The sequence below is a fragment of the Artemia franciscana genome, chromosome 20, assembly GCF_032884065.1.
Source record: "Artemia franciscana chromosome 20, ASM3288406v1, whole genome shotgun sequence".
NCBI classification, from domain to species: domain Eukaryota; kingdom Metazoa; phylum Arthropoda; class Branchiopoda; order Anostraca; family Artemiidae; genus Artemia; species Artemia franciscana.
In genome coordinates, this window is record NC_088882.1 from 5,048,811 (window position 1) to 5,064,946 (window position 16,136).

At 36.5% G+C, this 16,136-nt stretch overlaps 2 protein-coding genes across 4 annotated transcripts in view; one reads left to right on the top strand and one right to left on the bottom strand.

Annotated features, from left to right (window-relative positions):
- LOC136040349 (gamma-aminobutyric acid receptor alpha-like) overlaps positions 1-16,136 on the top strand; it is a 143,428-nt gene that overhangs the window by 37,911 nt on the left and 89,381 nt on the right. For all 3 annotated transcript variants that reach the window (XM_065724596.1, XM_065724595.1, XM_065724594.1), the window contains exons 3-4: positions 6,776-6,843; positions 11,622-11,842. In XM_065724596.1, coding sequence (XP_065580668.1) covers positions 6,776-6,843; positions 11,622-11,842 — 289 coding nt within the window. The remainder of the gene's footprint in view (positions 1-6,775; positions 6,844-11,621; positions 11,843-16,136) is intronic.
- Positions 1-16,136, bottom strand: part of LOC136040350 (uncharacterized) — a 41,516-nt gene that overhangs the window by 3,263 nt on the left and 22,117 nt on the right. The gene's annotated exons all lie outside the window — the stretch shown is intronic.

Below are 16,136 nucleotides of genomic sequence, written 5' to 3' on the forward strand. Positions count from 1 at the left end.
AAACAACAAAAACATAACTAAATCTCCCAATCCAGGAGAAAAAATTATATATCATAACCTACGAAAAAAAACCAAAACAACAACAACTAACAAACATCAAACAAATCACTAAAAAAAATGAACAAATCATACACATTACTCATCACCTCCGACTATCACAGCGGGGGAGGGAACCACAGAGGTCGCATTACTAGATAGTTTAAAGGGATCAAAACATGAGTCCTCTATTCGCAACCAAGTCTTACTCTTTGAAGACTTTTTCGCTTCAATCCATACACTAATCCCTTTCGTTATTACTCGGGTTTCAGCAACTCTAGTTGAAGTGTCAGATGATGTACGCAGATTATATTGAGCATATTTACATTTCTAACTTGGCTTAAATAATTTTTTTTTAGTTAGAGGGGAAGGGAGATGCTTCAAGTGATGCATTTTAATGTCAAAAAATCCCTATTCTCATTGAACCTTCAGAGAAATGCTGAATCAGTACTAACGAAGAGACAAAATTGACATATAGTCGAGAATGTTATATTCTGGAATTTTGGGGGGTAAAAATAAAAATAAAACCCAAAATATGAAATTGATTTTTAATCCCTCTTGATTTCTGGGAATATTTCTGATCTACTCTGTTATTATGAAAGTAAAGAGTTGCATTAAATCACAAAATGATCTGATTTCGTATAAAGGGGATGGGTTGCCTCTTTTTCACCCTCAGCTCTGCTTCACGGCCACATAAACTTTGGAAGGTACCCATTTGATTAGTAATTGAGAATTCAAGTCGTTTTTTTTAAATAAATCAGAAAAAGTTTTTTCACCCGAAGTAATTAACATTAAAACTTAAAACGAACAGAAATTATTACATATATGAAAGGGTTTGCCTCCTCGACACCTCACTCTTTACGCTAGGGTTTTTAGTACTTTTACAAAAGCTTCTTATTGTTCTAGTGAAACGACCCTTTTTTCCAGCATAGACCTAAAAATTAAACAACCTAATTATTAGAAGATGACGCAAACACCACATTTATTTTTTATTTAATTGCTTAGTCTTATAGAAATAGCAAAATAGATAATTTCTATTATCAAATGATAAAAACTTTATCGAAAGCGAATGGTTATCGATGAACCCCGTGTCAGTGGTGACTCAAAGTATTTGCATTTCGATAGGTGATGTATTTCGACATAGATAAAAATATCCTATCTATTTGTATGAAGCTGTCGAGCAAGTTGTTGGTTTTCTGAATTAAAATAGGTATTGTGTGCAGGGGCTAATCCAGGGGGTGGCCTTAGGGGCACATAGCCCAACACTAGGCTAAAAGCTGCATTGATTATAGAGAAGACGAGATCCTAATTTCTTGCTATCTTAATTTCACACTTCTACAGTACAAGTTCACCGTTATAGTCGAAAAATAAGTTTGGAAATTAGCTTGACGGGAAAAAAATAAAGACGCATCTGTAACATATCTTCTTGCAAAAAAAATACAAATTCCATATATTTACCGATGAGAGCTTAGTATCTACACTGTGTTCTCTGATGACTGGAATCTGACGGTGCGATTTTCATTAAGATTCTTCAACTTTTGGGGGTGTCTCCCCCTCTCCTTCTTTGCAAACTATGCAAATTTTCTCAGGCTCGAAGCTTTTGATAGGTAGCATTAAACGTAATAATTTTTTTATATATTTCGAATTAGCCTAAGAAGCTAATTTTTTTCAAGTATCTATTGTGATCAAAATTTCTTTTTAGAGTTTCAGTTATTATTGTTCCAAGTCCTCCTTAATTATTGTTCATTGCCACGAACTGTTTGATTTATGACTATATAGTGGTTTGAGCATAATTTTAAAGTGAGAAATAATCAATGGGAATAATATATATTCTTCTAATTATTACATTATTTGGTTTTATATAACTTATATTATTATGTAATACACAACTGAGTTATTTAAATAATTAAATTAATATTATTTTAAATTTGTTTTAAATAATTGTTTGATTATTTATTATTCAGTTATTAATTAATTATTTCTTAGGATTTTATCATTCAAAGCACATGATTTATTAGACCGTAGATATTATTTAATAATATACTAATTATCTAATTTATATTATTCCTTCTCTCAGTAAAAACATAGTTGTCTTTATTTTCCTGGGGCCATTTATCGTATTTAATGATATCCAAATTTTCATTTTCTAAGAGCCATAAAAAGATCAGATACTTTTGAGAAAAGGGTTAGATCACCAACTGTATTTCTATGTGTAATAGTACATTTCCGGAAATCCTTTGCTGCATATTGAATAAAGACGCATCCACTAAATGTCAACAATTAAGATGCACGTCGTATTTGAAACTAATGATATATCATGTAGAAGTCAATCATGGTTCCCACTAAGCAATAGAAACATTCTCGATTCACTTCTGGACATTATAAAACTGTCGTACCTAAAACGAAACGTCGTATTTCATACTTTTAATAAGTTAAAAATTAAGACGGGTTCTCTATCGGGCATGCTTACCCTCGTTGCATTTATAGAGGCATCCCTACTTCGTATGACAAACAGGAAAAGACAAAAAAAAACGCTTGGCGGAGGTCCTTGCTGAAATATCTGTTGTTGCCCGTTTCGCCTCTTTTCTTTCCATTGCCTAATAATACCTTCGTTTTGCGGTTAACTAAGTGACAAGGGAGGCTGATATTCGTTCGACATCAAGCTCTCCAATAAATTTGAAGCCTTATATAACGTACCAGAAGACGTCAAAGAAGTTTGGGACACGATTTGAAAAAGCTATACGGATATGGTCGAAGATACCCTCGGGTTTAGAAAGCCGGCTAAGCATCTATGGGTATCTACGAAGACCTGGGATCTCATAGAAAATCACAAGAAACTCCCTTGGGGTAAATGGTCACTCAGAGGTGACAAAGAGCTTGGCGTATGAAGCAGCTGATAGTAATGTAAAGAAAAGTGCCAGATCCAACAGACAGCAATGCATGAACGAATAGGTCAGGCAAGACAAGCCGAAAAAGCAGCGAGCCGTGGAGACACACGAACCGTATATCGCCTTACCAAAAAAATAGTAAGCAAGTCAAGTATCCATGAATGCCCGGTGAAATATGAAAATAGAAGGCTCCTGAAAGATACGGAATAACAGGAACAGTGAGCGAGCTATTTTGAAGCCCTAATCAATCTCCAAATCAGTGATGAAAAGCCAAAAGTCGACGAGATACTCTCAGCAGCTAAAAAACTTAAGAATGGGGAGGCCCCTGGTAGAGAGCGTGTTTCGGCTGAAAGTATAAAGTTCAGCCTGGGTGGAACCCTGTCCACATGGCTATGCTTGTTTTCGCTCCTCTGGCAGACCGAAAAGTTCCCCAAAGACTGAAAAACAGGAACTTTAGTCAAACTTTTCAAGAAAGGATATGCGAAAGAATGCGGTAACTATAGAGGAATCAGTCTTCTCTCGATACCTGTTAATCTCTTCACGATGATAATATTAGGAAGACTCCAAGCTGTCCTTGATCCTCACTTACGTGAAGATCAGCATTGATTTTGCCCATATTAGCCAAATATCAGCATTGATATTTTTACTATACACTCCATGCCGGAGGAATCTAACGAATGGACGCAACACTTGTATATAGTCCACATGGACTTCGAAAAGGCACTTGATTCAGTAGATCGTCAAAATTTGTGGAGAGTATTGCAGTTTTACGGCATTCCAGAGAAGCTAATCCATCTAATAGGTGCCATGTACGAAGAGACAGAATACTGTGTTATAACATCGGACAGTAAAACACGCGGCTTCAAGGTGATGTCTGCCGTCAGGCAAGGCTGTTTCCTGTCACTTCTCCTCTTCGTCCTAGTTGTAGACTACATCTTTAGACAGATAAATGGGCATGGAATCCGGATTGTAGGAAAACTTCTTCAGGACATTGACTTCGCCGAAGATGTTGGGCTTATAGAAGCCAACAAGCAGAAGGTTCAAGAATTCCTGAACAAACTCGCAGAGAAAGCTCGCAGAGAAAGCTGAGCGATTCGGACTACACATCAACGCCCCAAAGACAATAGCTATATCAATCAGTAGTTCACCCATGAAAATTCAACTAGGCGGAGAAGAAATTGAACATGTGGCAGACTTCAAGTGCTTAGGAGGCAAAGTCACTTCCAGTGGTGACTCTGAAAAAGAATCGCGCACCAGGAGAGCCTTGGCAAGCGCATCATTTCATTGACTTCTAACAGTCTCGAAATCCACTGTATACTCGCTGAAGTTGAAGCTCAGGTTGTTCCAGAGCAATGTACTGTCTGTCCTGAGTCACGCTATGCAACAAGCCTTGCCGCTGGAACAGGCTGTTCCTGTCCTGTTCTCCTGGAACAGGAGAAACGCCTTGCCGCCTTCGAGAATAACAGTCTTCACCGAATCCTTAGAATCAGTTGGAGAGACTGTGTCAGCAACGACGAGATCCGTACCCGCAAAGGCCAGCCAGATATCACAAACTTTGTATGACAACGTTGATGGCGATACCTTGGAAACATCCTCTACATATCAGATCACAGACTTCCAAAAATGCTCCTCTACTGGCAAACGGAAAGCACCGGTTGCCGAGGAAGACCAAAGGACATGCTCCGTAAGACTTATAAACGCGACAGAACAGCCCTCCAGACGAGTCTCATTATAGAATGTGAAGGTATATATAAAGTGGCTCATATGAGGGAAAATTGGAGGCTACGTACCGATGCCTTGTGTGCCTCCGGAGGAACTGGAGGAACTAAGGTCTAAGGTTAGGCTTCGTGGTTATCTAATTTATAATTTTTTTTATACGGAATGTATAGCCACTGTGGTCTTTGAATGTATTAATGTATCTTCTTCATAGGAGATGGGAGTAACTAGCCATTATTTGGCCAGAGATTATTAGTTGTATGGGCACAAGGTTTTTAAAATGATACAGAGCCACTACTCTTTTCTTCCTTTAATAATTTAAGATGACCAAGAAGGTTTGACGGTGAACCCCTTCGGGGAAGACGCAGATGCATGATACGTCACCGGAAATGTTTACCTTGGTTGCTACGTGATGGGCTTTGCCTGTTACATAATAGTTTCTTTAATTCTTAAATAAACTTTAGGGTCCCCTAGTGGGGCAACATTCAAGACGCCAAACCCTAGTGACCGATTCTACCAGACCCCTTAGCATGCGAATCCAAAATGGGCCCTTAGCAACCAATTCCAAGGGGGCTCTAGCATCCAATTACATTAGGTGCGCTAGCATCCAGTTTCATCGGGCCCTCAACCCAACCACCGGGGGCCTTATAATCCAGTTTCACTGGTGAACCTAACATCCAATTCCGACGGGGGGCCTAACATCCAATTTCAACTGGCCGCTAACCTGTCAACTAAAAAATTCGCTATGAGAAACCCACAAAATTACTTGGTAACTATCTCTAAAAGCATTACTTAATACGCAGGTCCGTACCAAGTGTAACCAATCTCTAGAAATTGATTTTTTCTCTTTTGTAAGTCAATTATTGCAGGCATATGGAAACATACAATTCATTTAATCATTCTAGTATGTGCAAACAGGGGTCCTTATTGCGTGCATTAGGTTATCATGTGAACCGAATCATAGAATCAGAAAGGTTCTCATGGTCCAACTAGTTAGCACTCCATTCTTTTGAGGGGGGACTCCCTTTCGAATCCTAATGTGGACAAAAAATCTATAGATAATAAATGTTCCTTGAGAAAAATGCCTTAAAAGAAAGAATCTCCTAAAGTATCATGTAACACCCCACGTTTACATCGTCATTGCGTAACATCGCACTTGTAAATCGTCATTACGTACCACCCACGTTTCCACCATTACGTAACACCCACGTTTGTGCCCCCCCCCCCTCAGTTACAACCAGGAATTTTATGTTTAACTAGTAGATCCCAACAAGTCCTACTATGTAACAGCCAAAAGTAAACGAAACCCATTAAGTAATACGCACCTGCTAGGTGGAATTGTTCACTAGGGGGCCCCGGTGGTTAAGTTAGATTAGGGGCTCGGTGAAATAGGATACTAGGGTCACCCGTTGGAATTTGATGTTAGGTTTCCAAGTGAAATTGGATGCTAGGGGCCCGGTGGTTAGGTTAGGGGCCAGATGAAATTGAATGCTAGGGCAACTAATTGAGTTGGATGCTAGGGCACCGTTTGAATTGGTCACTAGGGGGCTGGTGGAATTGCTCGCTTCTGTCCGGCGTCTTGAAGTCTTCCCCACTAGTAGGCCCTGAAGGTTTTTAAGAATCAGTGAAGCTATTACGTAACAAGCAAAGCCCATTACATAACAACCAAAGTAAACATTCCCTGTGATGCAACATACACCTTCGTCTTGTCCTGAGGGAATCGCCATTAATCATTCTCCTTCATCTGAAATAATTCTAGGAAGAAAAGAGCAGTGGCTATATGTCATTTTAAAAGCCTCATGCCCATATTGCTAATATTTCAGAATTTTGCTCCTAATACCATTTACAACTTTGTTTACACTGGATCGAATTAAAGCAATATTATTCACGTATGTATTTCTTGAATTATCTACTACAATTTTTAAAGATTTTTTTGTTCCAACCGTTGAAGAGAATGCCGTTCCACGAGAAAAGCTCAGAAACGTACCGTGGTGTTCGCTGTTATGTTTAGGGCGTGTTCAATAGTGAAATAAATGCTCAATCTTGCATACATCTATAATCTTTCATAAAAAAAGAATGCCAATAGGGAAGTAAGAGTAGAAAAGAGGATATTATTGGTTTCCATTTCTTTCTAGAGAAACCAACAACTATTACAAGCAACGTTCTCGTCAGAAGCATGGGACCAATATCTGAACTGGATATGGTAAAATATGTTTTTATTTATTTAATTTAGTTCTAAAAAACGACAATATAGCTTTTTTTGTTTTTTCAATTATAGTTAAATTGTTTACTAGACGTCATGCGAAAATTCTGTAACACTTTTTTCAACTTGGAATATTTTTTCCTAGTGGACTAGAAAATTAATCGAAATAACCTGTTTGAACTTTTTCAAGGTTTGGGGCAGCTGTATTATGATATGTTGTAAATCTAAAACGTATATTTTGGGGCCAAAGTTTCCCAGCTTTTCAGTTTTCCTTTTTAAACAAAATGAAGTAAGGGGGAGAATTTACCTCTTAGTCTCCCTTTATTTCGAAGGATTTCAACTGGACTAAGTCAGCAATAAGGAAACTAAGTTTTGACAGTTCAGCAACCTGAAAATTCATTTTTAGTCCTTTAGGTTCCTCCTGTTCCCACTAAGAAATTCATAAGCTTTAGATGAACATTATGGGTAAAGTGTTAACTCCCCATGTATTTAAAATAAAAATACTTTATTCTTTGCTTAAGATTAATCTAAAAGAAAATTTTCATTGTCAAAGCCTTGTTGTAAAACAGTTAAACTATAATGTAAAGAATGTTGGTATAAGATGGGAGCCAATGGCTGATTTGTATTTTGGACAACCCTAAACATGATGTTACGGATGAGAGAAAATCAAATTAATGAACAACTTTTTTTAATGAGAGTGTTGAGCGATGTTAAAACGTAAAAACAAAACAAAAATTATCTCATATAAGAGGGGGCACCAAATATATACATATATATATATATATATATATATATATATATATATATATATATATATATATATATATATATATATATATATATATATATATATATACATATATATATATATATATAAATATATATATGTATATATATATATATATATATATATATATATATATATATATATATATATATATATATATATATATATATATATATATATATATATATAAGGAAGAAGACACTAGATATAGGGGAGTGCACGAAACTTTAAATTATTATGCCAATGTATCAATAATGAGTGCTCTAACAAGAGATGTACGACAAAAAGGTCTCACTCTTTATCACAAAAAATTGACTTGTCACAAAAAAATTGTTACAAAATCACAAAAATGATAGGGGCCAGCATTTTGCTTTATTTGCTTGTGACAATACCAGTTCAAATGTGTTCAAGAATAGTCAGGAAAAAAAATACTTACCAACACCAACTAGCTATATTTGTCGTATTCTAAATTAGTTTCTGGAGAGTGCCATTGATTCTATACCATAAAGAGAAGTGGGTCAAAGGGAGGCAGCATCTTTTATATAGGCTTATTTATATCTGTTGGGAGATGTAAGTAGGCTAAGTAAGTAAGTAAGTAAAATATTTATTACCCGTATTTTTCACATGGAACAAAACGGAGTACAATGAAAAAAAAATAAAATAAAAATACACAATCAAGAACTCTAAAGGTGTTTTAGCCAGGGATGGTTCCATTTTGCCTGAAAATTAGAAATCAACCGATTTACCGCGATACTGGGGTCTGCAATCCTGTGTTTATCAATCATATAAGTATTTCTCGTCCACAAAGGGCATCGCAGCAGGAACTTCGCGAACCTAAAATAAAGGGACCGGAGCTTGTGTTTTTGGGTGTCAGTTAATAAATTTCAAAATGGCGTAATATATAGAATATGCGGCAGTGCGACAGCGTTATACATATTCGCGAGATACTTTCGGCATAAGAGGAGTCTGCTAGCGACGATAGACCCATACGCGGTGCGGAGTTTTTTCTCGACGTGTTTGACGAGCAGTAGACGAGTTTCGTTAAGGTTACGGCCTATGGGTAGACCCAGATACAAGACGTGAGATGAAACGGTAATTGACTCGCTACCCAGCAGGAGGTGTTCAGGCTGAGAATGACTATTGTTGAAAAAAAGAACTGCAGATTTAGAAGAATTGAAAGCCAGGCCGATTTTTCGGTATTCATCACGTAGGATCAAGAAATTCGATTGTAGACCCCTAATAGAACGACTTAGATTTAATAGAACGCCCGCGTATGTAAGTAGCGACACATATATTTTCTTGGAGATACATGAAACATTTGACACATGCTTCGGCATTTAAAACACTGTTATTATACAAACTTGGGGATAATAATGAACCCTGACGGACACCTTTCTTTACTGGAAAAACCACTGATGTGATGCTGTTACCTATCTTTATACGCGCTTTTAAACGGCAATACATATCATACAGTACGCTAGTGACACGGAGGTTTACACCTTGCTGATAAGCGGCTAAAAGGGCCTGAGCGTGAATCGACGAATCAAACACTCTACTCACATCAAAAGCACCAATCACTATAAGGTCACCAGATTCGTGAGAATCTACTAGAACAGCGGCAAGACTGAAGAGAGCGTGAGCACGGCCCAGACCGGGTCGGAAACCGAACTGGTGGTCAGGCATTCGGCACGATTATTGAATTTCTTTTGAGACTAAGATCTCTAGAACTTTACAGAGCTCTGGAGCAACAATGATTAGCCTGTACGAAGAGCATTTGTCTAGTGGTTTCCCTTTATTAAGGATGGGCGAGAGCAAACCGACACAAAAAGAGTCAGGCACTATACCCGTGGTGAAAATAATCTGGAATAGCAGCGTCAGATATTCAATAAGCATAGTGGTACCATGTAGCAGATTTAGTGCGCACGGTTCGTTTACACCACAGGAACGTTTCTTCTTCAGCTTTAAAATAGCTTCATGTACGCTCCCGTAAGTAACGACAAAATCAGGGACACATTGGTTGGATAATACCGATTCTAGCCGGTTTGCGAAGGGATTAGACGTATTTCGGTTGGGGGCACTGAATTCGTTGGAAAATTACGATTCCCAATCTTTTTCGCTAATCGAATCATGGGGTTTTCCGGCGGCCGGTTCGCTCAACCGGGCTTTCCAGATTAGTTTTGGGTCACTTACGATTCTGGAGGAGTACTCTTCTTTTAATTTGGTACGATGAGCTTTCAGTTGCTTGTCAAATTTTCGTTTCGTCCATAAACGGACGGAGTTAACTGGACCGGATTTAGGCCTATCATAATCTTGCCAGATTCTAAGCCAAAACTTAGCATCGTTGCAACACTTACTAGGCCAGATTTTGCGACAATTTGTGAATTTCTGTATTCATTCTAACCTTTCTAGTAGGAACTGCTATTTTTTCAGATAAGAGGAGCGAGTGAGTATTTTCGGCACAGAATATATTGATGAGTACTCTCGCACCTTCAGAATTAAAATTCGAATTCACTTGGAGTAAATGGAAGGAGATTCGTATCTTTACAAGAAGTGAGTTCAGCACCTGATGACACAAAGTAGTATTAATTTTATCCCATTCACCTTACTACTTTCCACTTGTCGTTCTCGGGTTGAAGCAGAGCTGGTTTTATACTTAGAGATGTTAGTAGAGGTAAGTGATCAGCGAAGACAGCGTCTTTTAGAATAGTTACACTTCCGTTAATATTCTTAGAGCAGGCCGTGTGGTCAATGTTTGAAACGGACCCAGAATTGGGTCCGTTTCCAAAAGACAAATTGCCCAAAAGACAATCACTGTCTTTTGGGAGGATGATAAGTTTGTCATCAAAGATGCCGTTTAGAAGCTGACTACGGGCACACGTGCTGTCAAGCAGGTTGCAGTTGAAGTCCCCCATGACTACGCATTGCAAATATCTCTGGGTCACAGACTTCAGGCACTTCGCTAGTTCGCGAACTGCGTTCATAAACTTTCGCTCCGATTTATCGTCAAGGTAGTTTGTAGGTAGTTTGTAGGATAGTTTTTTGAAAAAAGAAATGAAAAGATGATAAAGAAATGAAAAGGTTGAAAAGAAAAAGAAATGAAGTGAGAATAAATGGCTATAAATATCCACAAGAAGGTTTTAAATGTGATTTCAGTGATGCTAATGAAGATTATTCAAACGCCTACCAACGATTTTTACACTTAGGACATATACATAAAAATGTTGATTGTGGAACAATCGCAAGTTATAATGATTTTAAAACAGTACATCCTTCATTTTATTTTCATGTCTCAGAGCATGTACCGAATATTTATCAAATTGAATCAGCTGCTGATATAAAAATTATCTTATATTATATTAAGTACCTGTTAATCAAGGCAAAATTTACAGAGTTATATTTTCAGAAAGAAAAGCAATCATGGAAGTCACTGATAGTAGATTATATTTGAATATTTAAATTATTTTCAATTTGGAAATTTGTTTAATAACGCTATTTACTAATAAATGGAGAAATCCTTAATTGAAGTGAAAATTGAAAATGAATAAAATTCAAACTAATGGAATATACAATTAAAGCAATGAATCTACTACAACTAGATATGGAAAGAAAATCGTTATCACTATTAATTTTAAAGGTGAAATGGCTCATCTATTTGCACCTAAGCGTTTTGATTCTAAAGCAGCTGATTTTGAAAATAAATTAAAAAAATTAGATAAAGGTATGGTTTTAAAGTTTGTTGAAAGAAATGGAAAAATAATAAAAATTATGTAGATATTGATATTAAACTATTCACTAAATATTAATCATATTTAATTATTACGTTTTATCAGTAATATAGGAAGAATGGAATATAAATATACTCTTATTTCCCAAACTCATCAAATTCTCATTTCATCAAATTTCGGGGACTACGATAATCCCTTTTTTCAAATGTGCTTTCTTTATTTTTGTCTAGGAAAGAATGCTCTAAAATTGATTTTTTTTATTCAAGGAGTATTCCATGGAATGTTATTTTCGACAAGCCTGGCATGATGCCCGTCTTACATTTGAGAGTGAAATAGATGAGTTGAGTTTGAGTATTAAAACGCTAGATGGAATATGGAAGCCAGACACCTTCTTCTATAATGGGAAAAGGTCTTACCTCCATACTATTACCATGCCAAATAAGTTTTTTCGTCTGAAAAAAGATGGAAGTATTTCATATTCGATGAGGTAACAGCTGTTCTTTGGTTTAATTAAACTAAAAAAAAAAATAACAACTTATCTTTAATCTGTGTCCGGTCTTAATCCCACATTTAGCTCTTAAGACTATTGTTTTTACTTTTGCAAAGAAGTGATTCTAGAATAAAGGCTCATTTACTAATATTTGATTTACACAATAGATTTCATGACTATAAGGAAACTTTACCCCCTACTCCACCCTTTGCCCAAATTGAATGTTAGAGCTAACTTTACTCCTTCAAGTAAGTGCTAGTAGTGCTACTGCAGAGAAGATTTATAACAACGGTTCCTTTTTGTGTGGGTTGCATATATGTTTAGGGAGAAATGCACCATCTTGTACGATTACGCTACATATTTCTATTTCAATAGTGCTTTGAACCTATTTTGAGCCAAAATTGTTATTGCTTCGTATAGTCGGTATTTGGCTAAGGTGGGATCTCTTTTATTACTTAAAAAGGAAAGTAAAACTTAGAATTTATTTGAACGAGTCATTTTCCGATTTCATACGGCCACTGCTATGGCACAATTATCCCTGGAAAAATACACAAGCCCAGGACCATCATTCTTAGAATTATTCAAATTTTCTTACTTTTACAGATAAGAGCTGAAGACCTCTCCTCTAGGGTTTTCAGTTGAGTTGAGTTTGATGACATATTTAATCGCCATTTTCAAATTAGTATTACTATGCAAAATAATAATAATGGGAGGAAATTGTCATTAAATTACTACTATAATAGCAAATTTTTTTGAAAATTGTCTGTTATTTTATCTAATGGTTTTAAAAGATTGTAAACGAAAATTCAGTTTCAGTGTCCTGCAAAATATTCAAATCCTTGACATTTAAGGCACTGCTTAGGTCTTGCAACTGACGGCGCCCCTCAGAATAGACTATATTCAATCTTGACACTAAATCGGATTACCAGATCAACCTCTTCTTTAGATTAAGAGTGTATTCTACTATACTAGAAATCCATTCCCCTTCACACTTATCACCCTGCTAAACACGTCTTGGAATTTGGGAGTCATCATAATCGACACACATCTTGATAAAACCGGGATGTTCAGTTTTATAGCTATGGCACAATTTTCCAAGATGGAGGGATGGATTGCAACTGCGACAGCTATCACCCCCTCATTTATCAAAAGAACGACCGTTCTAATTTTTCAGTAATTGAGTGCTTCCCTTTATCAGCCTAAACTGCTTTCTGCACATTTTTGCGCTGATTCTTAGGTCTGTGCACTGTTCTATTTTCAGGAATGTTAATTAGCATGACTGAAACAGTGAGTAGCTGACAGAGCAACACTGACAGTCTGATGGTCAAAGTCTGATGTCTGATGACAAGACTGATCTGATGACAAGTCTGATGACAGTCTGATGACAAGACTGATTCTCAAAGCTAGAACCTTTCTTTTTAACGAAGAAATTTAATACACTTACACACTCATCTAAGTGGAAGGCCAAAACCGTAGACTTAGTAGAGAACTCACTCGAAAACACATTTTGGTATCCAGCGCTCTTTGGGAACCTAACAGAAGGTATTAAACAGTTCCGTCTGCCTCTGGAAGCCTCCACAGCTCTACATGCCATCAGACCAAATAACAACATAGTTTACTTTAACAGTGAACAGTAAAACAAAAATCATAAGAACGCATTTTCATGATGAGCATGGCTCTTACAGCCCAGCAGTTCAGAGCGCTTAACCATCCAAATAGCTGAATGAAAATCCAACAGTGCTAAATGAAGAAAAGGCTACTAATAAGAAGATGAGTAGATCCACTTGCTGAAAACAATAATTGATTCCTGAAAATATAGCAACCAGCATGTATGAAATATCTTTCCGGGTATGGCTAAGGAGGCAGAACCCCAGAAGTTGCTTAGAAAAAGATTAAATAGGTTTTGGCGGAGGGAAGGCCACAGTTTAGGGATGGGAGGTACAGCAGATTTTGTTTTTGATTTATTTGAAATTCGTATATTATAAAATTCAATTATATTTTGAGAAATGTGTGTTTGATTTTTAGTATTGATTGCTATTATTTGATTTTTCCTTGCCTTTATTAATGTGTTTCATCTTGATTGTTTCCTGATAATATTTTAATTAAGGATATACCAATTGGCATATCAAAAGAATTATATTTTTATACTGAATTCGGTTTCATTCAGTTTAGTCCTGCCCATCAAAGGTTACGAGCCTGGGAAAATGTGCCTTATTTTAGAAAAAGAGGAAAACACCCCTCTAAAAGTCAGATTCTTAAAGAAAAACACACCAGCGTATCAGATTCAGCGGATCAGAGAATCCTACTTTAGAGGTTTCAAGATATTATTGTATTGTATTAGATTAACGACGCTTCTTGACTACTAAGGTCCCTGCGTCGGCCCTGCTGTGCATTGCTGCAGCATGATTCGATCTCTGGGTACCGTATTACCAAGCTAAGGTCAAACCAACTGCACCACCACAGGACTTCAAGATATTATCTAAAAAAATATGGAATTTCGTATTTTTTGCCAGAAGAAATATCCTGGATGCGCGTTTATTTGTTTTTAGTTTGTTTGTCATTTTTTCCCAGGGGTGATCTTATCAACTCAGTGGGCCTAAAATATCACGAGAGGGCTCATTCAAACTGAAACTAAAAGTTTTACTGCCCTTTTTAATTAACTAAAAAGATTGGAGGGCAACTAGGCCCTCTCCCCCACCCCTTTTCCCCCGGCATCGTCCAATTACAATTTTGAGATAGCCATTTCGTTCATCATATTTAAAAAGCCAAATAACTATGCCTTTGGATATAACACTACCCCCCTACAGCTCCAGGGGAAAGGTCTTTAAGTTACAAGAATTTCCCATTGTTTACGCATGGCATTTATTGTTGGGATTTACTTGCATACATTTTAGGAAGAGAAGAGGAATTTTCAGCTAGGGTTTTTTACGGGGGAACTTTCAATAGGAGGGAATTTTCCAAGGGTTAAACTTGTCAGAAGAAATCATACGCTGGGGGAATTTGCCAGTATTCCAAATCAAAATTATTTTTATATTTCTAGCTTTCTCTTTTCCATCCCAATTTTACGCGTGGAGTTGTTAAAGATAATTGTCCTGGGTTAATTTTCACCGGGATTGAATTGTCTAAGCGGTTTGTCCGTGATGGGAGTACTTCCCCGTGGAAGTGGGCCCAGATCTTCTGGTATTATTTAAAAAACGATCAGATGTTAAATAAAAAAACGTTTTTAAAAAGTTTTTCAACTTAAAGTAAGGAGCAACATTAATACTTAACACGAACGGAAATTATTAAGCACATGAAAGGGGTTGACTCCTCCTAAACACCTTGCTTTTTTTGCTAAAGTTTGAATTTTGTCCCCAATCCTTAAAAACGACCGTTGAAATACAATGGTCGTTCAATCGGAACAATGGGAAGGTTTTTTCAGAAGTACTAAAAAATTTTAGCATTAAGAGCAAGGTGTTGAGGAGGTGTTAACCCCTTTCATGTGCTTAATAATTTTTAATAGACCCCATTCTGTATTTTCTAGAATTATCTGACGAGAGTATCCAGAGTGAAGTTTAAGCTGCAGCTTGTTTTAAACAAGATTATATAGAGGGGTTAAGTTTGTGTAATAGCACTCAAATGGTACGTTCATGACTGAGCAACTGCTGCTGCTGATAATTGTTTTGATACGATAATTGTTTGTTTGTAAATACTTAGTTGATCAAAAAAGTAGTGTGATATCATGACTTCACAAAACTAAACACTTGCTTCTGTTAATATCATTTTCTCTTATTCATATGTTGAAACTGCTAAAACTAGCAATCATCCACGAAAACTATAGTATTTTGGTCTTTAGAATCTAAAGATGATAATGGCAGATGCGTGGCATGGGGGAGGGGCTGGGATCAGAGTCTCAAAAAATCTTTCAATATTTATATTTGTTTTTCTGTATTGGCTCATAAATGTCATACAAATTACTCTTATGCTTTTACTTTGACGTGTTTCAACTGCTCTCAAAATCTCGTCTTTTATCCCCCTCCCTCTCGAAACAAAATTTTACTATGTTTTTCCATAAGTAAAAAATTTTGTTATGCACACAGCACAAAAAGCAAATTCTTTTATGGCCAAGGACTTTGGTTCCCGGATGCATAAATTTTAGAGGTTCAAAATATAAAATAAATAGTATAAAGGTTATATCCACTTTATATTTTTTTATTTTTATTAAAATAAAGTAGAGGGCGCAGTTGGCAGTAAGTATACGCAAATTCAATCTGAAATTTTGTTTACTACAAAGAGTTATTTCAAGATGGCA